The 26541-nt window shown below is 38.6% G+C and overlaps 1 protein-coding gene across 5 annotated transcripts in view; it reads right to left on the bottom strand.

The window, feature by feature from the left end:
- Positions 1–26541, bottom strand: part of FBXO25 (F-box protein 25) — a 62988-nt gene that overhangs the window by 24981 nt on the left and 11466 nt on the right. For 4 of the 5 annotated variants that reach the window (XR_012513346.1, XR_012513345.1, XM_003940710.4 and 1 more), the window contains exons 3-7: positions 15046–15149; positions 13566–13615; positions 11400–11492; positions 1731–1824; positions 364–548 (exon numbers count right to left, since the gene is read on the bottom strand). Coding sequence is in view for 3 of the 5 variants with exons in the window: in XM_003940710.4 (XP_003940759.3) it covers positions 364–548; positions 1731–1824; positions 11400–11492; positions 13566–13615; positions 15046–15149 (526 nt within the window). In the remaining 2 variants the exon portion in view is untranslated. The remainder of the gene's footprint in view (positions 1–363; positions 549–1730; positions 1825–11399; positions 11493–13565; positions 13616–15045; positions 15150–26541) is intronic. The other variant, XM_074384223.1, reaches the window with a different exon arrangement.

A 26541-nucleotide genomic window follows, 5' to 3' on the forward strand; every position in this document is an offset into this window, starting at 1 on the left:
TGGAAGAAGCAAGAACTAAATAAATAATGACTAGCAATGCAATTTAGCCTTAATTTACTGAATGTTATTCTAGTAACTGAAATATTCATACTTCCCATGAAGGTAAATTAATCTACACCTAATCACCCATAGGATCAGCCTGGTTTAATGATTACTATTCCCACTGTCTTTCCAATAGCAACTATAAGCTATTAATCGGTCTTTGGTCCTATTCTTTTTTAAAACAATGTGATGAATATTTATGAAAGTGTTAAGAAAAACTTTCAAAAAGCTATAGCAGTCTTTCATGTATGCTTAGAAGAGATAACAACTTCTGTAATATAAAAACAAAGTGTAATAATTCTTGTGAAGAGATACTTATACCTTAGTCATCTGAAGATCCTGTAGCTGTTGTTGCCAGGTGAGAATAGTTTCTAATCGGCAAATCCAAATATTGATGTTTCCCACTAATACAGACTTCCCTACTCCTCTAATAAGAATGCAGAGGGTAGAGCTTAGGTCTTGCAGAAGATCTTTGATTAGGCGAGGATTGTGGTGATCATCAAGAACTAGAATAAATAAAAATAAAACTATGGATGGATAGTTAACCAGTATTTTAAAAAATAGTCTAGTTTCACAACCCAAATGTCCACTGACAGATGAACAGACAACATGTGATCAATACATGAAATGGCATATAATTCAGCCTTAAAAGGGAGGGAAATTCTGAAATATGCTTCAGCATAGATAAACCTTGAAGACATTACGCAAAGTGAAATGTTAGTTACAGAAGGACAAATATTATATAACTCCACTTATATGAGGCAAATAGAGTAGTCAAACTCATAGACAAAGAAAGCAGAATGATGATTACCAGGGTCTGTGGGAGGAGTAATGGGGAATTCGTGTTTCATGACACAGTTTCAGTTTGGGAAATGAAGAGGTTCTGGAGATGAATGGTGGTATCAATGCACAGTAAGATACAAGTACTTAATGTCACTGAACTGTATGCTTAAAAACTGCTAAAATGGTAAATTTTATGTTATATGTATTTACCACAATAACAAAGTTTGTGTAATCCAAAAGTGACATCATTTGTGAGATACCACAAATGTAATGAGATTTTTTTAAAACTTTAAAATTTTATCTGATAAATTTTCAGTTGGGTCTACAATTTTGCATTTAAAATGGTCAGTTTATAATTTCTTTTGTACTTAACACAGACTACTTTAAAATGTCTTAAATACATATTTAAATTTTAAATATTTTTAAATGTCTGAAATACATATTTAAGAGTCACATATTCCTATGTTTGTATAAAGTCATGGTGTGAAATTTAAAGTTCCATTTACTAACAGTAATTTATCCAGGCAAACTCATTAAATTCAAAGGAAACTATTGGCTTATTTGATGCCTAAGTGAGTAAGTCACGATCCTGCTAATTTTGGAAGCAAACATATAAAATGAACTCTGATTAGCCAACGATGAAAAGGTAAATAAATAGCTTTTTAAAATTCTGGGATTAGTTATTTTTCCTAATATATCCCTTTGTATGCAAAAGCAACTTTAAAAAAAAGTAAACAGAACACCAGGAACTGGAGGGATGACCTGTACATCTGCTGCTATCACATTATTTACACAATTGTTTTTGACAGCATGCATACTGGGGAAAGATAACAGAAAAATCCCATCTCCTTACACCAAATTTCTAGTTAAGATTTAGAGTATTAAAAATACAGTGATCACCTTACCCTTTTGAACAATTTTATCCAAAATGTTGAAGTAATTCTTTTGTGCCACACCGCTCAATGAAGTTAACTGGGATTTTGCAATTAGCTGCAATAACTTAAAGGAAAGAGAAAAAAAAGCTGAGCCATATATAAATCTATTTAATATGGAATTACAAACCACAGTGATACAACACATATGCATGAACATTTCTAACATGCCATCCTAAATTAAGTCACTGTATTAGTCTGCGTCCAGGTGTAGGAACAGTCACTACCCATGCTAATCTGAAGAGCACTTCATACAAGGGAGCTGAGGCAGTCGTGGCCTGCAGCTCTGCATTTTAGTCTTACAGGCTTTCACTTAGTGGAAGTACATCTCCTCCAATAGCCTAGGCTACAGGAGTCTGAAATGGCGCTTCTAGCTTTCCAGCCTATGTAGTACAAGGGCACACCAGAAAGAGGCTAGAATGAATGCTTGGGCACTAACAAATACTTTCACAACCTAAGCCCACACCTGCAGCTGTGCGCTGAACAGACAATCAGAAAATCAAACAGCTCTTCCATGTAGAAATTAAAAAGGAAAAACAAAACTGAAACTCATTATTAAATCGCATTTTGTATTTTAAAACTCATTATTAAATAGCAAATAAATTGCATTAAAATAAAAATTGTAGAATTTGCATTCTAGGAAGCCACAGTAACAAATCCCTATGACAGAACCCACGAAGTAGAGGTCTCTTGTGGGACTGATGACCAAGGCCCTGGCCACTGCTCCTCTTGCCCCTCCTGGGATGCTTTGCTTATCTGGCTGCCCCTACTCTGATGTGCAGCAGGAAAAAGTGGGCTAATGCTTTCCCTTAATGCTTTTTGTCCCACTTTATTTTTTGTTTATTTTGTCCAGTATATCTTTTCATTCTTTTATTTTCAACTTTTGTAAATTGTTGTTTTAGGTGTGCTTCTTACATACAACTTAGAACTGGGTTTCACTTTTTGATCCAGTCTAAAATCTTTTACTTTTACCAGCCTTTACGTTATGTGTATAAGGTTATGTGTTTACATGTATAGAGACAATTTGTTTGCTCTTAATTTTATGACATGTTTTTACAGCTTTTTGAAAAAGTTTTCATTCTCTCTGTAGTTCTTCTGAAACTTAGGAATGTTTGCACTATTTTGTCCTAGGGGTTACTTTTGGAATTTTAGCTTTATGTAATTCTCTTATCCTTCAGAATCCTTATACAACACATCTTAGTGTTGTTAGTTCCCTGTTCCACATTGTGATAAAACTACCATTCACCTTCCTCCTTCTTCCTTCCATCCCTCTCCTCTACAACTTGATTTTAGTGAATATTATCTTAGTGCCTCCCCTGTGATTACAAGTGAGACAGTCAATAAACCTCCACCACCAACCTTTTCTCCCCCACCCTCCACTCACACTCCGCTCCATCACAGTCAGCCACACAGCTGATTCTGTAGGGATTCACTGACATCCAGTCCGATGGACATCGTTTCTCTAGCCAAAAATGCTCATGAGAACAGTAAGTATTCCCTGAGTTCTTACATGATCAATCCTGTTTGCAGTCTGGATACAAAAGACAGTTTGACTGGATATAAAATTCACAGACCTATACTATCGTTGCCCAAGCTTAGCTTTTGGTAAGCTTCGTGTATATTTTAGAGTCTGTGCATTGCATCTGCCTCTTATTTCTCTGAAAACAGAGATTCTCATCCCTTCCTTCCAATTCTCCTTCCAGCCTTTCCTGATTTCCAGAATGAGAAATCACTAAGTCATATACTCAGCCACAAATAACATTATCAGTGTGACAATTACATGACAATCTTTGGGAAAGTAACATTGTGATTTCTAACATATTTACATTAAAATATCCTACTCTAAAATATACCAGTTGAGGGCACTGGGCAGAGATCAGATCAGGTTAGGCCAAGCAAAGATGAGAAGACCATTGTCAAAATTTCAATCCTGTTCCTTCTCAAATTAACTGAATTATTATTAAATTTCTTCCTTGTTGTAATGTTGACTAGCACTCCTTCTCCCTGCCTCACTTTAGAATTAATTTAGACACAAGGATTCAGGTCAACTGAGGTTATCAATATTATTGCTAATAACAGCTTGATTGGTGGATGTGATTCAGATTCACGCAACAATGGATTTCATAATCTGAATCCTAGGTTGACACAATGCCAGCCAGCCGTAAGCACTGCTTAATAATCAAAGCCTCCCCAGATAGGCTTCTTGCCCTACAACACTGAAGACATGAAAGAAACAGACCAAAATACACAAATATCTTTTATTCCCCAAAGGAAAAAGAAGAGTTATACATGCCTGTTTCTCACCAGTAAGAGGGGTTGTGCTGAGCCAAGTCTGGGAGAGACAGTTCTACCACCACAGTTCCCCAAGCACCATCTAAGGGCCTCTTGGGGGAGCCCAAGGTCTAAACTATTTCCAGTGTCACTAAGATATGATTTTCTTTTTCTACCCTCACATATGTTAGTGTGCAGTGAAGTGCTCCAGAGGCCCCAACAAGATACATTACAGCACAATGAACTCAGGAGCAGAGATGAGGAATAATCCCCATCATAGCAGATACCAGGAGGGTGTGCCAAAGTGTGAGAAATACAGTTCTTACTTTTTTTTTTTTTTTTGAGATGGAGTTTCACTCTTGTCACCCAGGTTGGAGTGCAATGGCACAATCTCGGCTACTGCAACGTCTGCCTCCAGGGTTCAAGTGATTCTCCAGCCTCAGCTTCCAGAGTATCTGGGATTACAGGCACCTGCCACCATCCCTGGCTAATTTTTGTATTTTCAGTAGACACGGGTTTTAACAATTGTGGCCAGGCTGGTCTCAAACTCCTGACCTCAGGTGACTGCCTTCTACCCTCAGCCTTCCAAAATGTTGGGATTAAAGGGGTGAGCCACCGCACCCAGCTCAGTTCTTACTTTTAAGTAAATGGAGAAATATTGTAAAAATTGTTTTAATTTCAAATGTGGCAAACATTAATAGCTATAACTCACATGACCCAAATCCTTGAGGGTCCTCAGTAATTTTAAAAAGTAAAAAGAACCCCTGAGACTACACTTGGATTTGGAACTGCTGATCCACTAGGGGAGGAAATACCAGGAAGAGAGAATACGTGTCCCCTGGGAGATAAGCCTTCCCGACTACCTCCCCTCCCAGCATCAAAATAAATTTTCTACAGTTCTCTAATATCATGTTTTAAAATTCCTTTTAAAAAGACAAATCATCAGCAGAAGGCATGGGTTAGCTTAGCATGCTCAGTTCAGACTAGTCACCCACAGAGGACTACAGAATGGACACTACCAGGCATATGTAAGCACAGAGGTGAGAAGGTGTTCATAGCTGACAAGATTAGATTTCAGGTTAAAATGGTAATTAAGATAACGAGGCAAAAGACAATTTACAAAGAAACTATAATCATTCACAAGCCTCTAATGAGCTATAAAGCAAAGTCTGTTGGGAATTTAATAAGTATTTGTTAAAAGCATAAATATTGTAGGAAGCTTTTTATACAGTCATGGGTCACTTAACAACAGGGATACAACCTGAGAAACGCATTGCTAGGTAATTTCATCACCGTGTGAACATCACAGAGTGTACTACACAACACCTACATAGCTAGGCTACAGGCCTGTACAGCATGTAAATGCACTGAAAAGTAACTGTAACATAATGCCAAGTATCTGTGTATCTAAAAATACCGAAACATAGGAAAGGCACAGTAAAAACAGGAAATAATCTTACGTGACCACCACACTATACACGGTCAGTTGGTCACTGACCAAAAAACATCGTTATATGGCACATGACTGCTTATCTCCTCAAATGTGACAATTCTAAACAAGTAAGGATGTGGAAGAATTAGATAAACAGAAAGTACATTCTTCAAATAGAGAATCTGTGTTTTTCTCACACATCAATAGAATATTTATAAAAATCAATTATAAAGAAGGCCACAAAGGAAAACTTAATTGTTTCAAAGAATTAGAGATCTTTATAAGCCAAACTCTCTGGCGATAATACAATAAAACTAGAATTCAAAAAAGTTAAATGAAATCACAGCTATTTGAAACTCAAGGTCCATTCCTGAATACCCTTGGATCTGGGAGCAAAGTGGCACTGCATGTGTGCCTGTGCTCCTAAAGGGCCTCACGTGCACTGGGAAGGGCAGACAAAGAGAAACAACAATGCCCACTACTTCTATTTTTAAAGTCAGCCTTACCACAGAATATAGAAAGTATATTCTTCACTGGGCAGACCAAACCAACTTTGCTCAATATTTACCTTAAGCATTTACTGAGTGATTATTACAAAGGCACCTTCTGAAGTACATGATGCCCTTTTAATGCCTGTAATGCCGCTGTGAGGTAGATCTTACTATTATCCCAGCTCTACAGATCTGAAAACTGAAGCAGACTGATGAAGAAGCTGGCTCCAAAGCCCCATGACTGAAGAGGGAGGGGCACGAAGGCCACCTCATTGAGGAGCGAGGGGCCCCAAGGCCACATCGCTGAGGAGGGAGGGGCCAGGCCTGGAGAGCAGGACGACCCCACAATCCCTACTTATGCCTCCTGCTGCCTTCCATCTAGTGTGTGTGCTGGACAGAAGCAATAGCCTGGAACAGCCCTCAGTGATGTCACCTTTGATTATTTAATTTTAAAAAGCCTTCTCAAGTTTATTATCTTTTACAAAAATGGGATGTAACTGCAGCAAGACAAAATAGAACCACGCAGACTTTGTAGTTTTCATGAATTTTCTGGGAGCTTCAACCACTTTTCTCAGGTCCTTTAGCAACGTGTGGACTGCCTGCCCACCGCTGCCCCGAGGTAAGGAAGCACCACACTACAACCTCAGGCAGCCAGGATTAAATCAAGTCCTCCATTTCAGGCTTAGGAACTTGAGCCCCTCCTACAACTCACAAGCTGCTCAAGCAATGGTCTGTGACAGATGATTCTATTTTTTGGGCTGTCCCTTTTCTCTGCTTTTCTTGGGAACCATTATTACTCTCTGTCAAATGTTCACTGACTTCAAGCACTAGCAGAAAGAAAGACTGCTTTTTTATCTGAAACCAAACTGTTACAACTTATAATTTTATTCTGGTAAAACTCTTCTTGGTTGCTAGGTTTAGTCATACCCTACAAATTATCTTGTTGATAGGATAAATATGGTGAGAATTAAAGAAAAACAAAGATGGTAGTGAATACTTGCAGACTATTATTAATACCGGCATTTCAAACTTCCAACATAATTTGGGTATTTTCCTGGAGGAAAAGCTTTTTTTTGGCATGCCATCTAATGAGGCATCTTATAGTCCCAGTGTGCTCAAACTGGCCTGATGCCACCTATCCACCATCATCAGCAATTTATCTTCAATTTGTCTTAAAAACATCGGAGCTACAAGGTCAAATTTAATTCGTGGTGGAAGTGTGACTAGTACTGGATTTCCAAGTTTCTTGCATGCACTAGTTAGAAAAGACAACGTAGGTTGATCTGCACACAGGAGGTGCTCAGCGATGCCAGTACTGATGGGCTCTTCCTGCCTTGAGTGAAGAGCATCCTGCCCCTGGACAGTAAACAAAAGGTGGGGCCATATTATGCCTTCAACAACACACCTGGCTCAAACTCAACTTCAAAGCCTTTTCAATCCCAACTCCTGCTGCTCCCAATCTATTTGGGGGTAAAAAAACTACATACATGGTAAAAATTCCAAGTATTTGGTTAATACAACTTTTAAAATTTAACTAAATTTAACTTTTCAAACAAGACAACAAAACTGACCAAACTACATTTAATTTACTTATATATTGCTTATAAATGGGATAAATAAGAAATGAGCTGAATTACAGACCAGATATTAAAAACTGTTCACTTACCAGGGTCAAATCTAAACTGTATCTTGACTTGTCATTTTTTTCTAATAGAAAAGTTTCACAAGGCATATTATGAAATAATTATAAATAGTTAACGGGGAAAAGAATTACTCGTGGGCGAAAAGATTTGTTTTTATCGGCTTTCTGCAAGAAAGTAAATTTAATAGTTCAACAAATTATACTACAAGTCTTTAGTAACCAACCAGGACAATTTCCACAATCCATTAAAACAAAAACAAATTGTTACTGAATTAGAGACAAGTTTTAATAATGGTTCAATAGCAATATAATGGTGTTATAATTCACAACCAATTAGTCTGTAACTAAATACACAGCATTATATTTATTTTAAAAATTCCGAACATTGGTAAGTTCTGCTGAACTCTGGTGGTGAAAACTGGCTATTTTACAATGTGTGAACATAGTTTAGCAGTGCACGTTGTGTGTGTAAGTTTAAGTAGGTGTTAACCCAAAGCAAGAAATGGTGCATGGATTTGTTTCCCAAACTGTACTGCCATGAGCAGATGGACAAAAATGCCACGTGTACAGAATTTAAGAACTCAATAATTTCATAAGAACAGTGTGACATGGCTTTCGTTAACCATACTACACTTCCAGGAAGAGCAACTAATCACCCCAAATTCCCAGGCTTCATTACGACACCTACCAGCACCAGCAAGTATGAGGGACTGGACAGCTCAACAGTGACTCTAAAGTGCGTGCCAGTGTTTAAAGAACACAGCAGTTAAAGTTAGTTTTCTACTCTCCCTGAGTTGAATGAAGCATAGAAAAACAATACTGATTCCTCAAAATCTGACTGAAATTTTGAAAATCTGACTGAAAGTTTCAAACATTTTTTAACCGACAATAGTAAAATTGGGTTATCATTTTCTATATAGGATTGTGGAAGAGACTTTTTAATTTGGATCTCTGGCAAACTTTCAATCATGCCAAGATAGAGTAAAAACTAAACTTTCATTCCAAACCAGTTATCTTAATTTTGACAACAGAAACAATCTGTAATTGAACACTAAATTCTAGTAATAATTACTTTAATCCTAGTAATTATTGATTAGTCTCAGTGTAAAATTGCTAAGGTCAGATGGACAAAATGATTTTACATAAAATAAAATGTTGAAAGACACAAGCTAGGCGTGGTGACTCACACCTGTAATGCCAGCACTTTGGGAGGCCGAGGCAGGTGGACCACTTGAGGTCAGGAGTTCGAGACCAGCCTGGACAACACGGGGAAACCCCATCTCACTAAAAATACAAAAAAGAATTAGCCAGTCATCGTGGCACACGCCTATAATCCCAGCTACTCAGGAGGCTGAGGAAGGAGAGTCACTTGAACCCAGGAAGTGGAGGTTACAGTGAGCTGAGATTGTGCCACTGCACTCCAGCCTGGGTGACAGAGTGAGACTCCATCAAGAAAAGAGAAGAAAATACAAGAGAAAAGAAATTAAGTTTTTCATACAAATTCTTAAGGACAGATATTACTAAATGCCATTAGAAAAAGGAGGAAATGTTTTATCAAGAATTTAAAAACAAATGCTTCTATATTTCTAGTTTATAGGTATTCTAATAACACTGAATGACATTATGGACAACGTAGCCTAAATTATAGAAAATCCTATTATTTAGAAGAACTGCAAGAGAATCAGTTGTTGTAGTAAGTGTTGCTATAAACATTTAAAGTAGCAAAAAATACCAAATACCTGCACAGTATGAATGATAAATGCACATGATACAGTAAAAAAAAAGGGAACAAACAGGAAGAAAGCCAACAGAAGAGGGCAGTGGGTATGGGCCAGAGAGGGCAAGAACTGGGATGGGGACATAGAGGAGGCCAACCTAAGGTAAGACACAGGCTTAGGCTTTACCACAGTCACAAAGGCTGCTTTTTCTTTGTTTTAAGCAGAAGGTAAACATGAGCAAATTACTTTTTAGAGGTAACTTAGCTGGACTTGTGAAGAATAATGTGTGGAAGGTCCAGAGCAGCTGCAGAAGGGGAAGGTGGGATTCCTGTAGAGCAGAAGCACTGATGAGCCAAGAAAGGCTCCGCTTGGAAGGCAGCAATCAACAGAGATGCACAGACCTGTGAGGCTGCCAGGACAGTCACGCAGCAATGTAGCCCTTGTGCTTCCTAAGCTCACCAGCTACCTCGCTCCACCTCTGAAAGGTGGTTTGGTGAAATACAGCCCTTCTCAAGAAGGTTGCAAGGTAAGCTTAGTTGGTACATGAGTGCATAGCACATTTTAATTTTTATAGTTATGCATTTATTTTATATGCATTAGAAAAACGAGCAACAGAAAGTTAACTACTTCACAGGTATTAGTGTTCAGGATGAAGCTAAAGTAGGTATCTCTGTTTAAGAAAGTAAATTTGAAGAAAAGCTACTCAGCAAATTACAGTAGCACATGGTACACAGACCAAAAAAAAAATCATGCAATGGTTCAAATGACCAAAACTGGTAAAATAATGGCCCTGGTCTATGAACTCCGCCTCCAAGAAAGCACAGAACATTCACACCTTCTCCAGAGTCAGTGACCAAAGATGACGGAGCAGGGCACCCAGCACAGAAACCACCAGAAGCCAAAGACTTCTTCCTGTGCCCCATCCTACTAACTAATTCTACTAACGCAAGAATTAAATCCTTTTATGTAGACAGATGGTCAAGAATTGTTACTATAAAACAACTCAGTATGGTCCGAACTATCAAAGAGCTACACAGAGAAATAGTTACTGCTAAAGAGACCTCTCTGCTGATATTTTTCCTGGCTACTTAAGTCCTGAAAATTTCCACAACGCTGAGTCAAATCTGCATTTCATCATCTATAAGAGAGGTACCTACCAAGGACACGATGCTGGCCAGTGTGTAAATATCTAAAAGAGAACTCAGGAAACACTGGGGAAGTCCAGGCTGCACATGGTGACTGGGCTTCAGTGAAGCATGGAACATGACAGGAATTGTAAATAGTAGTTATGTAAGAAGCCCTGGAAATTCCGCTTGGAACCAAACATAACAAAATTATCTGAAGCTTAAAGTTATTTAATTCCCTATATTTTTTTTTTGTCCTCCCAGTAGCACTTTTAATTGTCTAAAAGCAAGTAAAAGAAACATTTATCCAATGTCTCACAGAACCATTAGAAACACAAAATAGCTTCAAAAACTATAGCTTCTATTTTATCCATTATAGAATGAAACTGCATAAGCCACATAGTAATTAATCTTTAGACAAAAGCAAACAATAAATGGAATATATGGCTAAGATCCTTTCTTTCTGAGTGTAGCCCAAGATAAAAATTTCTTCTAAAAGGGTATCATTAATGCAATAAGGTTTTTGTGGAATTCTATTTTGTATGAAATTCCTGTTTTCTATTAGCTAGTTCTTCCTCTGTGACACAAGTCTCATTCTTTGTGAAAAATGCAAAGCAGAAAACATTTGTGAAATCATCAGGTAAAGATCCCATGATGGTTCTATCACTGACAAGGTACAGAGGTCTGAGATGCATCCCCCAAGGTACCACCTTATCGCATCCTAAGCACCACAGAGCCACTGGGCAGGTGAGTGTTTGCCCCCACTGAGGCTTGGCAACCTCTGACATCAATACTGGAGAAATCATCCAATCTCACTGTTTTCTCCTGAACTCGTTCCCTTTTGTTTTTCGATTAATAGGTAGCAAACAGGCACACCAGCATCTTAAACGTTGTACACTTACAATCTTCAAAACATAGTTGTTCAAAAGAGTCATCAAAGCAGTTTTTGAAACACAACACTTACTTTGACCACATAATTGAACCTTCGGATATCTTGAATTGCACTTGAGAAATCTAACCGATTAAAAGCTTCTCCCAAGGTGCAATAGCCATGCCTCTGGAAGAGAGACACAGAAGTTAAAGTTTGTCAATTAGCCAAAAATAATTGGTAGTTAATGTCAATTAATTGTGCATTTAAAAAAAAAGTTTGGCAAAGGACATTTGTTTTTATTCTGAAGACTAATTTTTGATTTAGATGAGACTATAGTAAAATTATAGCAATGCTATTTATGTATAATTTAAGCTATTTATGTATAACTGAGACACTATTAAGTGACTTTTTTACTAACCTACTAAAGTAATGACAAAGACAAATATTTATTAAGTATCTTGCTGGTTTATTTTGTTGGTGACAAATTGGGGTATGGATGACGTCAAGGCTAAGATCATAAAAAACTGGATATATTCAAGGCTATGCAACTAAAAATACATAAATCATCTGCTCAACTGCATTATAAGGATGTATGTGTCATAAACGCATAGTTGAAACACAGGATTTCTCTGTAGGGGAGGCATGCACTGCCCGAGTTTGAAGTACAACATGTGATTTCTCTCCAGAGCAGGCATGTGCTGCCCAGGTTGGAAGCATGCTCAACCAAAAGGATCAAGGCTGGGAGAGGCACTTCAGCAGCAGGAAGGCACCACCGAAAACCAGCATTGGGATGGAGAGGACTGAAGGCAAGTGCTGGATGTGACCATGGGCAGCTTTCAGGCTGGGAACATGGATGCCAAGAACTCCAAACACCAAAAAAACTGGTGATTAGACCCATGGGTCCAAGAACCAAAGGAAGAAAATGAAACAACTTATTTTCAGTACTGTCAACACTGCTGCTATTCTGTCTTAGATGTTTTTCTTCCACCATATACCCTGTATTCTAAATTGGTTTGTATAGATTAACACACCAGGTTTCAGGAGTCATTTAAGATGGTGTGGTGCAGGGACACCAGCACCCAGTCCCAGTTCTGGTTCCTCTCAGCCTGGTTAGGTCCTGGTTCCTAGGATTCCAGGGAACATCCCCACAGCCTCACAGTAGGATCCTCCTTTCCTGCATATGCTAGCTTGGATGGATCCTTTGTTCTGCAATCAGTATGGCAACACAGAGCAGATGACATATTTAGTGGTCTTTCTTAAGCGTGAAGTTTTGTTTTTTTACAAAGTAGGTTAGATTCTGTCCAACAATCTTCTAATGGTATATTAGAGTATATAAGAATCTGATTCATTCTATACCCACTAACCATTACTAAACAGATTAGTTTTCTTTCTCAGAACCTAAACCTTCAGTTTCTAGGAAGGTAGACTAGTTTCAGACCATCTACAAACTTTTCTGGAATATTTAACTTACTTTAAAATAACATATGATAAACAATTGTTCCCTAATTCCCCAACTGTTGCAAAATAAAGCAAACGCAGAGTTTCTAGGACTATAAAAGGAACTCAACTTCCCTGATCCCAGTAAAGAAACAGGAAACAGTTTGAAGTACTCTGGTTTGTCTCATGTCTCATGAAAAAGCTTTAGCCCATCTTGGCCAAAGAAAGGAAAGATTTTAAATGGTTTTGCACAAACCCAACCCAACTACTAATTTTGTTGTAGCCACTCTTCACATGGAATGAGGGGCTCACAGATGTCCTAACCTCCAAAACACACCACAGAGAGGACACACTCCCATCAGCATCAGGGGTTCAAGCTAACACAGAGAAAATGCGTATCACTGAAGGAGTCAATGCTTGTTTTAAATACCCTTACTGCTGACTCAGGTATGTATTCAGTTATGTAGAGGTAGGCAGGAACCATACACTGCACACATATACCACACGCCGTCACACACCATATATCCCACACACCAATGTGTGCACAAATACACACTAAACCCCACATACCATACACACAATACACACCAATGTGTGCACAAATACACGCCACATACCACATGCACATGCAAGCACACACAATAGAGAATCACTTCCTCCAAAGCTCCTCATATGCTATCACCTGTTAGAATGTGAACCACAGATTTGATATTGCAAAAGAAATTTTATTTTATGCAACTTTATTTATAAAGTTATTTAACGTGACTCCATATTCAACAGAAATAATCCAAGATACTCTCTTATTTATAACAGAATACTTACTTCTTTTGTGCTTTCTTTATGGACATAGATCCATTTTTCCCGATAAAAACCTAGAATAAAAATTAACTTTGTTTTTAAAATCTGGCGAATCATTTCAAAATGAAGATTTTAAAGGAATTTAAATAATTGGACATGCTAACAAAATTATCTGACTTACTGTATTGACAAGAAATGCTTTTACTTGGTTAAATGCAAACAAACTGCTTTGTTTCTTAATGTTAGTTTAAGATATGAACAATGATTTCAGATAGTACCAAGTCCTAGTAACTTAGAAGAAAATTAGTATTATTAATGACTGAAGCCATATGAAGACATAAATGATTATAAAATGCAATTACATTACTAAATTCCTATGTACCCTAATAGAAAGTTTGATTCTTCTATTGCTCTGTATGGTACTCTATAAAAACAAATTTTTCAGATAAATATTAAAGTTTCAAGAATCACACTAACTGTATTCTCCATGTGACCCTATCTTCTTCATTTAGTAGTCCCCCCATATTCAATTACTCACAGTCACCTTTGGTCTGAAAACATTAAATGGAAAATTCCAGAAATAAACCATTCATAAGTTTTAAATTGTGCGCCGTTCTGGGTGGTGTGATGAAATCTCACACTGTCCTGCTCTGTCCCGTCTGGGATCCGAACCCTCTTTTTGTCAAGCGAGTCCTACACTACCTGCCCCTTGGTCACTCAGTAGCCGTTGTGGTCAGATCAACTGTTGAGGTATCACAGCATTTGTGTTTAAAGAACCCTTATTGTACTTCATAATGGCCCCAAATACAAGAGGAATGATGCTGGCATGTTGCTGTAACTGTTTCATTTGTTTATTAGTTATCCTTGTTAATCTCTTACTGTGAATAATTTATAAATTAAACTTTATTATAAGTGTGTATGTATAGAAAAAAAAAATCATAGTACCCATAGGGTTCAGTACTATCCACGGCTTTAGGCCTACTCTGGAGGGGGTGGTCTATCCCTCGAGGTAAGGGAGCCTACTATATATTAACACGTCCTTAGTAACTCACGATGTGCTGCAAGGCAGTGCCATGAAAAATCCCTATGCCCTCTCACTGCTAAGTCCCACCTCCAGCCTACCCCTGCTACCATCTAACATCCTAAACTCCAGCTCTGAATGTATCCACCTCCTGCTCTAAATCTTCAATGACTTCAAAACCACAGTCAGGACACCCCTCAGTTTGGCCTTACTGCTTAAGACTGAGCTGAATTCATGACCATAATTCAGGCATTCAGACGCATTTTGTGGGTTTTGCTAGCTCTTGTTTTGTTTTTGCACATCTTACCTACTGAAAATGGCTGAGTTGCAAAAAGTCTTATCACTAAATCAGTAGGCAATGCTGGATTCTGGGCTGTTATTTACATATCTGTATCCTTTTATTTCATAAGATAGCATTGTCAGAGTAATTTACTATTTCAACATAATCAACAAGTAAAATAAAATTAATGAGAATGATCTTACTTTGAGTATTTGTGTCATTTCTAAAATGGTCCTTTTTCCTTTTTTTGGATGCATACTCATGCTCTTCATTACTGAATATTTCTTCATCTTCACTATTTAAGATACTGAAATAAAGATATATTCTATTAAATTATTTTTTCAGGGAGATCTTCATTTGGTTTTTCTTTTGTAAAGGATACAAATACTTCAAAGTGACAGGTTGTGAGCTTGAAATTACAACACAAGCTGAAAATACAGGGCACAAAGGCACTTGTAAGGCTAACAGCCCTTAGCTCCCCACACCCAGGCTGCACCACAGCAATGTCATCCCCTTGCTTGTAAACATGCCCCAAAGGCAATGAAATTCCAAGTTTCCTCTGACAAACGCAAGGACAGTGCATGACTTTTCCAAGTTCCTTTCCATTCAAGAAAAGGAAGAGAAGAATAAAGAATCAACAAAACAACTCCAAATGGAAGTAAACTAGAGCCAAGAACAGAACTGTTTCTCATAATTAAACCCGAATTTCTATAAATTATAATCCTCATTCTAGTGATGACCTATAGTAAGATTTGCATTTTCTTCTGATGGTATTTTCCCAAAGAGATGGATAATATGGTCTTAATCTTCATCTCCCATACCACTCTAGGGTTCTAAGCACAGGCTTCACAGAAATGTGCTGTTAAGGGCCATCATCTTCAAGTCATTTCAACACAAGTCTAGGAAAAGAAGACAGGCTGGAGGGTAAGCCTCCAGTTTTTAAAAATGCTAATCAAGGGCATCAGTTCTTAACTATATTGCTGTAAGATATGCCACAAAATTTTGTTACCAGTAAGAAAAATTAACAACACTTGTGAATGATTTCAGTTTTAATAATTATAAAAGTGCTATATTTTCTATAAAATGTGTAGTATTTGATTGGAAATGAATCCTGTATTACATGACTTAAAGAGATACAGCATTCCCACCCTCACTTCCATTCTCACAAATTTTGAGAAATTTTAAAAATACAGAAAAGTACAAAAAATAAGATATCCATATACCACAATCCAAAATCAATCAGTATCTATCTTCTTATATTTACTTGAAGTCCTTTTAAAAAGAAGCGGATGTTTCTATAAAAAGTTGAAGTCCCCTTTAAACAATACCCACCCCACCTCCCACACTCATTACTTTCCCTACCACTGTACACACGGGCCCAGAGGTCATCTCCACCTGTGGAATCCACAGTGTGGGTAGCCCTCAGGGAGCCACAGCCAATACCAACTAAAATGTGATCATTTTACCAAAACCAAAACAAAGTGGAATAAACCCTCAAACATAGTTGTTGATGAATAATTATCACCCTGGCCTCCTCTGACATTTCCTTTGGATCAGTTTGGCTGTACCTCTTCTGTCAAGCAGGAGCTAGAATACATTTTGGTCAGCTCCTCCCCAGAAGGGAGCTACAATCTCTGCTCTTACAATCTCAATTATTAAGTTAGACTCTGTTCATCAATGGCTACCTATTAAACTTAGCTTTTTATCCATACATGTTCCAATCTGGTGGGATTATTTTCTCCTGGTAGGCAAATGTTGACATTCATTTTCCTGATATAAAGGTACTTTCATATCATTGTATTATTAGTCTCTAATTATAAAAAGATAATCCAGAAAAAAAAGTCCAGTTAATTTTATATAAGTTTAAAAATAAGATGTGAAAACTATTATTAGGATTAACATTTCCTTCCTAAATATCTAACATGACACACCTAAGGACTCTTAACACACTTTGTTACATGAAGGGAGCAGGAGAGCAGAGGGCAACAAGAGCACCAAGGCCAGGTGGCGCCACAGTCAATGCAGGCTTATCTCACTCTGCAGGGAAAAGCAAATGCACTATGCACAGTGTGCAATCTGGCAGGAGGGAAACGACATCTTAAAAGAGAAGGGCTATGCCAGGAAGTACACCAGATGAGGCTGCAAACCCATCAAAGGGCATCAGACAACTCTGTGCACAGGGTACACAGAGCAATGCCTCCCACATCCTATGACTTCCTGCATGTGCAACTGGGACCACCACACCCCCTACCTGCACCATCTTACCTGGAGAGAAAAAATCTCAGCCACCTCATGACTAGGGTATTCACATAGCTTCCAGTTATATAAATTTCTCCCCCTTAAGAACACATGTCTATAAAATGAGAAATGAAACTGGACTTGTGAGTGGTTTCATAGCAGGGATTTTAGGTCCAGAATGGAATAGGTTCAATAATGTATTTAAGATATTCAAGGGGAAAAAATATGAGGCAAAGATTTTACATCTAAATATTGACCATCAAGCGTAAAAGCCACACATATTTTTATGAATACACACAAACACAGGAAATACAGTGACCAGGAGCTGAGGGAGGACCCACTAAAGAATGACCTCTGGAAACCAAAACGACTAGAAGCAGAGACAAAGGCAGGGCTGCTAGGTGGTCTGTATTTATTTCTGGAACTGCTGGCACATGATGGTGACAAAAGTGCAGCATGCCATGGTTACCAGCTCAGACAATATACACAAAGAATCACCACCAGAGAAGTGGTAGGGATGCGGAGAGGATGTGTAGGGGCTAGCTGGGAGTGGGGCATCATCTAACTGCAGTATCAGGTACTGTGGAGAGCCAACCAAAGAAACTAAGGGTTTGCTATAAAGGGAGTAGTGTAAAAGTGAAAAAAAAAGAAAAGAAAAGAAAAAAAAAAAAAAGAGAAAGAAAGGCTTCCTAAATACCAAAAGGGTAAAAGCAAATAAAATAAAACAAGGTGGTTCCTTGTTATCTGTGATGTAAAAAAGGGGCTTGGCTCACCTATTAAATGGAAAACAGTCTTAGATTGGCTCACAAAGCAAAATCAAGCATCATCTGCATATAAGATATACAGCTATAAAAAGGCTGGGAAAATATATATAGAATTTATGGGACCCAGAAAACAATTGTCACAGGAAACTTTACAGCATTGAATACCTACATCAATGCAAATTTAAATAATGAAAATAAATTATTTAAACATACAACTGAAAAAGCCAGAAAAGGAATAAGTGAACCAAAATAAAGGAGGTAATTATTACAAATAAAAGGAGGTATTATTAAATAGAAAAAGAAGAGAAGAAGTAAATCCAAAAGGTTGCTCTCAAAATAATCAACCAAAACAAACCACTAGGTATCTGATTAGAAAAAAAAGAAAGTTACAAGTGCTAACAGAAGAAATTTTAAAAACTGTAAAAGGTAAGGGAAAGAAAGGGATAGAGGGAAAAACGTAGATTTAAATAGACTTTAAAAATATATCAAATTTTAAGAATAAAACAACACTATAGTGTCTAAGGATATACACTTGGTGATAAAACTATAAAGATTAGGGAAATGATTACCGTAAGAGTTTGGGAAGTGGTTACCTTTTGGGGGAGGAAGTGGGTTATAATAGAAATGGGACATGTAGGGGGCTTCTGGGATGACTGATAAAAGTTCTATTCCTTGACCTAGGTATGGTTACAAGGATGTCTGCTTTATAAAAATGAAGAAAAGCATTAAAAAAAATCATTACAGACCACTTTATAAAAGTCTTTGCAAATAAGTTAGAAGTATATGAAACATAATTAAAAAAATTAACTTTAGCCGGGCGCAGTGGCTCAAGCCTGTAATCCCAGCACTTTGGGAGGCTGAGGCGGGTGGATCACGAGGTTGAGAGATCGAGACCATCCTGGTCAACATGGTGAAACCCCGTCTCTACTAAAGATACAAAAAATTAGCTGGGCATGGTGGCATGTGCCTGTAATCCCAGCTACTCAGGAGGCTGAGGCAGGAGAATTGCCTGAGCCCAGGAGGCGGAGGTTGCGGTGAGCCGAGATCGCGCCATTGCACTCCAGCCTGGGTAACAAGAGCGAAACTCCGTCTCAAAAAAAATAATAAAAAAAAAAAAAAAAAAAAAAATTAACTTTAACGCTATTCCAATACAAAATCAGTTTTTTCTTCTTTAGAGCTAGAGAAGTTAATTGTAAAGTATGTTTAAAAAGAACAAGAAACTATTCTAAAATTCATATGGAATGAAAAAAAGCCCAAATAGCCAAAGCACTCCTAAGCAAAAAGAACAAGGCCAGAGGCATCATAATACCTAACTTCAAACTATACTATAAAGCCCCAGTAATCAAAACAGCTTCTGTACTGGTACAAAAACAGACACATAGACCAATGAATTGCTGTGAGCTGAGATCACGCCATTGCACTCCAGCTTGGGTAACAAGAGAGAAACTCTGTCTCAAAAAAAACAAAAACAAAAAACAAAAAAAAAAACCCTCACAAATAAAGCCTCATGTCTACAACCATCTGATCTTTGACAAGGCCAACAAAAACAGCAGTGGAAAAAGACCATCCTATCCAATACATGGTGCTAGAATAACTGGCTAGACATATATTAGAATATTGGAGCCAGGCCCCTATCTTTCACCACATACAACAATTAACTCAAAATGTATTAAAGATTTAAACGTAAGACCTCAAACTGTAAAATCCTGGAAAACGACCTAGGAAATACTCTTCTTGACATCAGCCTTTGCAGAGAATTTTTGGCTAAGTTACCAAAAACAACTGCAACAAAATCAAAAATTGGCAAGTGGAACTTAAACTAAAGAGCTTCTGCACAGCAACAGAAACTATTGACAGAGAATACAGACAACCTACAGAATGAGAGAAAATATCTGCAACCTATGCATCTGACATGGGCCTAATATCCAGAATCTATAGGGAACTTAACATGCAAATAAATAAATGACCCCATTAAAAAAAGGGCAAAGGACATGAACAGACACTTCTCAAAGAAGATACACAAGTGGCCCACAAACATGAAAAAGGCTCAGTACCATACAGCATCAGAGAAATGAAAATCAAAACCACAATGATACCATCTCACAGTAGTCAGAATGGCCATTACTAAAAAATCAAAACACAACAGATGCTGGCGAGGCTAAGGAGAAAAGGGAATGCTTATACACTGTTGGTGGGAATGTAAATTAGTACAGCCACTGTAGAAAGTAGTCTAGAGATTTCTCAAAGAACTTAAAATAGAACTACCATTCTGCTCAGCAACCCCATTACTGGGTATATATCCAAAAGAAAATAAATTATTCAACCAAAAGACACATGCATGAATATGTTCATTGCTGCGCTTTTAAGAATAGCAAAGATACACCCATCAATGGTAGATGGGATAAAGAAATCAACCTAGGTGCCCATCAATGGTAGACAGGATAAAAAAAATGTGAAATACATCATGAAATACTACACAGCCATAAACAAAGAATAAAGTCACATCCTTTGCAGCAACATGGATAGAGATGGACATAATCCTAAGCAAAATAATGCAGAAACAGAAAACCAAATACCATGTTCTCAGTTATAAATGGGAGCTAAACATTAAGCAAACATGTATACAAATATGGGAATAACAGACACTGGGGACTGCTAGAAGGTGGAGGGAGTGGGGGTGGGTTAGAAAAAAACTACCTATTGGGTAGTTTTGGGTACTATGCTAATTAGATGACAAGATCTGTATTCCAAACCCAGCCTCATGCAGTATTTCCGTGTAATAAATCTATACATGGACGCTCTGCATCTAAAATAAAAAGTGAAGAAGAATCAGTAAGCACAAATAAGCAGACAACTCTGAATAAGAACTACAACGGTGAACACTCTAGCCCCAGCTGACGTTAAAACACAGTGTAAAGCCTTTCTTATTTACATTAGCGTGATGAGGGAAGTCCAGGAAGACAGACAGAAAACCCTGTAGTCCCAACAGCCCATGGAAATTCAGTATGGGAAAAAGAGATCTCAACACAGCAGGGAAAAGACTTTTCAGTTAGTGCTGCAGTAACTGGACAGCTACTGCACAAAGACACAAACTGATCTGTTCCTCACATCAGGCTCCAAGATAAATTCCAAATTGAGCAGAAGAAGTTCTCTTTTCTCTTTCCTGAGGCATAATTTATATACAGCAGAACTGACTTTTAAGTACAGTTCAGGGAGTCCTGACCTATGTACCTCCTGTAAGACATACCCAATCAAGACACTATAGAAAACTCCATAAAGCTGTTAAGTCAATCACCTGGGAGGCTCTCAACTCTGCCTCTCCTTGGGAGCTAAGAGGTGAGCCACAATTTCGAGTCCTCTGCTAATGAAGGCCCCAGATGTGACTGACAATACAGTCAGACTATGTGATGTCTCTGGCTTGCCTACTAGTTTTCTTAGTGATGACTTAAAAAGACTTTTAAAGATGATTTTAGACTTACACAAGAGTTGCAGAGGGAGGACACATAGTGTCCCCAAGTCTCCCACCCAGCTTCATGCAGCCACAGAACAAGAATCAACACCATAAGATGAACTCTGGCATGGTACTCCCAGCACAACCACAGGCTTTGTTATTTCGCCAGGCTGCCCACCAGAGCCCGTCTGCTCCCAGGTCCGGTCTGGGATCCACACTGTGCTTAGCTGACAGACTTCCAAGGCCCCCTCATCTCAAAACAGTTTGTAGTCTCCTCTTATCTTTCATCACCTTGAAGAGTACTGGTCAATTATTTTGTAGAAAGTCCTTCAACTTGGGTTTGTCTGCTGTTTTCTCCTGATTCAACTTAGGGAAAAACACCACAGGTGATGTGGCATTCACACAGCACCACACCACGGGTACCTGCTGCCAATATGATGTCACCTTTGAGCTCTTGGTTGGGGCAGTGTCTGCCAGGTTTCTCCAATGTAAAGTTATTGTTCCCTTTGTAATGAATAGCTCTGTGGGGGGAGACTTGGCAGATATTCTATTTCTCCTAATTCTTTCACCTATTAGAAAGATTTCACCTTGATGTATCTGTCAAGAGACTGTGCTTACAACAATTACTGTGATTTTCTATTTCCCTTATTCCTTCTAAATTTATTAACTGGAATTCTCCTGCAAGAAAGAACTGTTCCTTATCCCTTGCTTACAGATTCAGTTATGTATTGATGTCAGCATAAATGCATGGATATTTCTTTTCTTCCTTAGGTTATAATGCATTACTACTGTTGTTTATCCTATGGCTCCAACTGCTCCAGCTTTAGCCATTGGAGCACTTTTTGGCAGGCATCTGTCCTTCTTATATCTGACAGGCTCCCCTTTCTCACCTTCCATCTGCCCTGAAACCAACCCTTTCCTGAGGAGCTCCTAGAATTCACCATCTCAGGCTGACTCTGGTCACTGGTGCAGGTGTCACTGCTCTAAAGCCCTCTGTGGACAGAGCTAGGAAACACATGTTACACTAACTCACACACACATAGACCCAACAACCTCTCTCTGAAGAAACCAACAACCCGGGTTCATGCTGACACCTCCATCCCTGATCCAGAACCACAGGATAACTCTAGGACCATCCTTCCTTATTTGTAACTTCTTCCTAGAATATATACAATTTTGAGATTGCTAACCCATACCCCTATGAGAAACAAGTGCACCAACTAGAGGCTTTGTCTTTAGCCTTACAGCATCCTGTCAAAACAGTTTTCCAAAGTTACTGATAAGTCAGCTAATTTCACATCCATTTCACTATGGTTATGGTAGCAATCCCCAGCCTTTTTGGTACCAAGGACCACTTTCTTGGAAGACAGTTTTTCCACAGACTGCGGCAGAAAGGGGGGATGGTTTCGGAATGAAACTGTGCCATCTCAGATCATCAGGCATTAGTTAGATTTTCAAAAGGAATGGGCAACCTAGATCACTCACATGCACAGTTCACAACAGGGTTCAGGCTCCTGTAAGAATCTAACGCTTCTGCTGATCTGACAGGAGGTAGAGATCAGGCAGTAATTCTCGCATGCCCGCTGCTCACCTCCTGCTCTGTGGCCCAGCTTCTAACAGGCTATGGACTGGTACCGATCCATGGCCTTGTAAAATCAACATTCCTGTTGATTCTAGTGAACTTTTGTGGAAATGCACAGTTCTATGGGTTTTGACAAGTACATAGTCAAATCTATAACACTCCCATCACTCCCAAAACTGCCTCTCATTCTCTCCTTGTAATCAACTCCTTTTCCCCAACTCTTAACACCTGGCAACAACTGATTTGTTCTTCATCCCTATGGCTGTGCTTTTTCTAGAGTGTCCTTTGGAAGCCTTTTGGGTTTGGTTTCTTTCACTAATCAAAACGAATTTAAGATTCATCCATGTTGTTGTGCAAATCAACCATTTGTTCCTTTCGACTTTGAGTGGTATTCTGCTGCAGAGACGTTACCACAATTTGTTTATTCACTTACCAGTTGAAGGACATCTGGTTTTGAGTGCTGGCAATTACTGAATAAAACTCTACTAACATCCACACACAGGTTTTGAGTGAGCATGAATTTTCACTTTCCTTAGGTAAACACCTAGGAGTGAGACTGTTGGGTCCTAAGGCAGCATAACAAAGAAAGAAGCTGCCACCCTGTTTTCCAGAGTAGCTGTGCTATTTTGCATTCCTAGTAGCAGGGTTGGAGAGCATATTCCTGTCAGCACTGAGTACTGTCCTTGCCAGCACTGGAACGCTTTGTGGTTATTCTTTCATCTTAGCTACTGATGTAGGCCTGTGCTTGTACCTTATGAGGAAGGTGCATGGCCTTCTGAATCACCTAGGCCCACTGCGGCAGTCTCATTCCCCAGAACATACTGTTATATTTCTAGCTGCTCAGCTGCTTGCCCCAAATGGTACCATGGCCTCAGACCAGCTGCAGTGTTTACCTTCTGGATTGCTTGCATTTGTTTCCCTAACAACAAATTATGTTGGGCAACACATGCTTATTTTTCTCTGCTTATTTGCATGTGCTTCTTTGCAATCCATGCAAATTGTTTGGTGAAGCATAGGTTCACCAAACCTATTGCCCAATTTTTTATTGCGTTGTTTTCTTGTTGTTGAGTTTTAAGTGTTCTTTATGTATTCTGGACACTAACCCTTTATCAGACATGTGACTTGCACATGTTTTCTCTGAGAGAATTTTAAAATTTTGATAAAATGCAAATTATTGCTTTTTCTTTTCTGGATTGTGCTTTTGGTATCATACCTAAAAACTCTGCCCAAGATCATGCAGACTTTCTTTTGTGTTTCTTCCATAAGTTTTACAGTTTTACATTTTGGTGTATGATCCATTTTGAGTTCATTTTTGTATATACAGTGTTAGCTGTATAGGTCAACATTCCTTTTCCTTTTTTTTTTTTTTTTTTTTTGCATATACACATCTAGTTTTTCTAGCACCATTTATTGACAAGATTACATTTTCACCATGAATATATTAAGAAGTACCTTTACACCTCTTTCAAAAATAAACCAACCACATTAGTATGGACTTACTTGAGTTCCTTTATTCTATTCCACTAGACCCATGTGTCTATCTTTTCACCATTACCACATGCCACACTCTCTTGATTGTGGTGGTTTTATATTTTATAGTAAATCTTGTTCTTTTTTCTTTTTCTTTTTTTTTTAAAAAGGAGTCTCACTTTTGTTGCCCAGGCTGGAGTGCAGTAAAACGCTCTCGGCCCACTGCAACCTCAGCCTCCCAGGATGAAGTGATTCTCCTGAGTCAGCTTCCTGAGTAGATGGGATTATAAGCATCTATCACCATGCCTGGCTAATTTTTTTTGTATTTTTAGTAGAGATGATGTTTCATAACATTGGCCAGGCTAGTCTTGAACTCTTGACCTCAGATGATCCACCCATCTTGGCCTCCCAAAGTGCTGGGATTACAAGTGTAAGCCACCACACCCAGCCATTGCTTTGCCTTTCTAATGATGACTTTAGATATGAAGTTTTTAATACAGAAAAATTCAGTTTATCTTATTTTTTCATTCATAGTTTGTGGTTTTTCGTGTGGTAAGCAATCTGCCTGCTCTACATTGTGAAAATATTGTTTTCTTCTTAAAACTTTACAGTTTCAACTTTTACGATTCATTCTACAATTCATCTAAAATTGTTGCTATGTCCACAGTAGGAGTTACTAGTAGAGATTCATTTTCTCTCACATTTGTCCAGTTGAAAAATCTATCCCTTCCCAATTGAACTATGTTGGTTGAAAAAACTTTGCTTTTTCTCATTTTTGCATTGTGTATCCTAGTACTTTGTAAATTAACTATTCTCATTATCTTCTCAATGCTTTATAAATGTAAACAGGGGAAATGTAATTTCTTTTAAAAGAGTTCTCTTACTTTATAAAGAATAAGCCGGGTGCAGTGGCTCACACCTGTAATCCCAGCACTTTGGGAAGGCAAAGTGGGTAGATCATGAGATCAAGAGATCGAGACCATCCTGGCCAACATGGTGAAACCCCATCTCTACTAAAAATATACAAGTGAGCCAGGAGTGGTGGCAGGCGCCTTGTAGTCCCAGCTACTCAGCTGAGTCCTCCAGGAGAACCTCTTGACCCAGAGAAGCGGAGGTTGCAGTGAGCCGAGATGGAGCCTCTGCACTCTAGCTTGGGAAACAGAGCAAGGTCCTGTCTAAAAAAAAAAAAAAAAAAAAAAAAGAAATAAAATGACGAATGTTTCTCGCCTGTCAAACTGACAAAGATCAAAACGAGGTAAGGTAATTATAAAGACAAGGTTGCTGTAAACATCTTATGCATTGTCCCCAAAAAGCAGATGGCATGGTAGCTGACAGCCCCTTTAGATGAAGACATACATGCAGCCTACACAAGGCACTCATATGCATTTCAGCCATTATCCCCTCATGAAACCCTCCCCTTGTGCAGTGTATAACCTGCACTGAAACACACATATCTTGGGTGAAGTATGAAGTAATGGGAATTTGTATAAACTACTGTTCAGAGTATAAACTGATACAAAGTTGCGGAAGGTAATATGGCAATACTAGACTTTTAAATATACGCTTCTATTAGGAACTTAGACTTCATAAATATTCACACAAGTATGCAAAGAGATATTCACAGATGACCCATGCTACTCCATTAGAAATAATGAAACGTGGGAAACCCTCACCCTTCTTACTGCACTATACACATTCCACGTGTCAGTTCCACCTGCAGAACACACCCAGGATTTGAGCCCTTCCTCACTGACCACCTCCTTCCTCTCCAAGCCATGATCATTTCCCATGTGGGTTAACCCAGGCCTCTTAAGAACTGGTCCACTTGCTTTGTCCTGCCTCTTGGAAATCTGTTTTTAACAGAATAGCCACAATACTCCTATTAAAGCACAGGCCTGACCAAATCACTCCTCTCCTCAAAACCCTGACTCCCCACTTCACTCAGAAAAGCCCAAGTCCTTACTATGACAAAAGGTACTTCACATCTGGGACCCAGTCAGGCTGCATTCTAGTCTCCTACTGGCCCCGCTTCTGGGCTCCCCTCACCCATGCTGGAACCCTGCTGTCCCTGAATATGCCAGATGTACTCCTGCCTTGAGGACTTTGCACTTTTTCTTTCTCTGACAGGGGGGCCCTGCCCTCAGACATCCATTCATCGTGCTCTCATTGCCTAAGGTTTCCTTCCATAGATGCT

This window comes from Saimiri boliviensis, chromosome 13 (genome assembly GCF_048565385.1).
Source record: "Saimiri boliviensis isolate mSaiBol1 chromosome 13, mSaiBol1.pri, whole genome shotgun sequence".
In the NCBI taxonomy this organism is placed as follows: Eukaryota; Metazoa; Chordata; class Mammalia; order Primates; family Cebidae; genus Saimiri; species Saimiri boliviensis.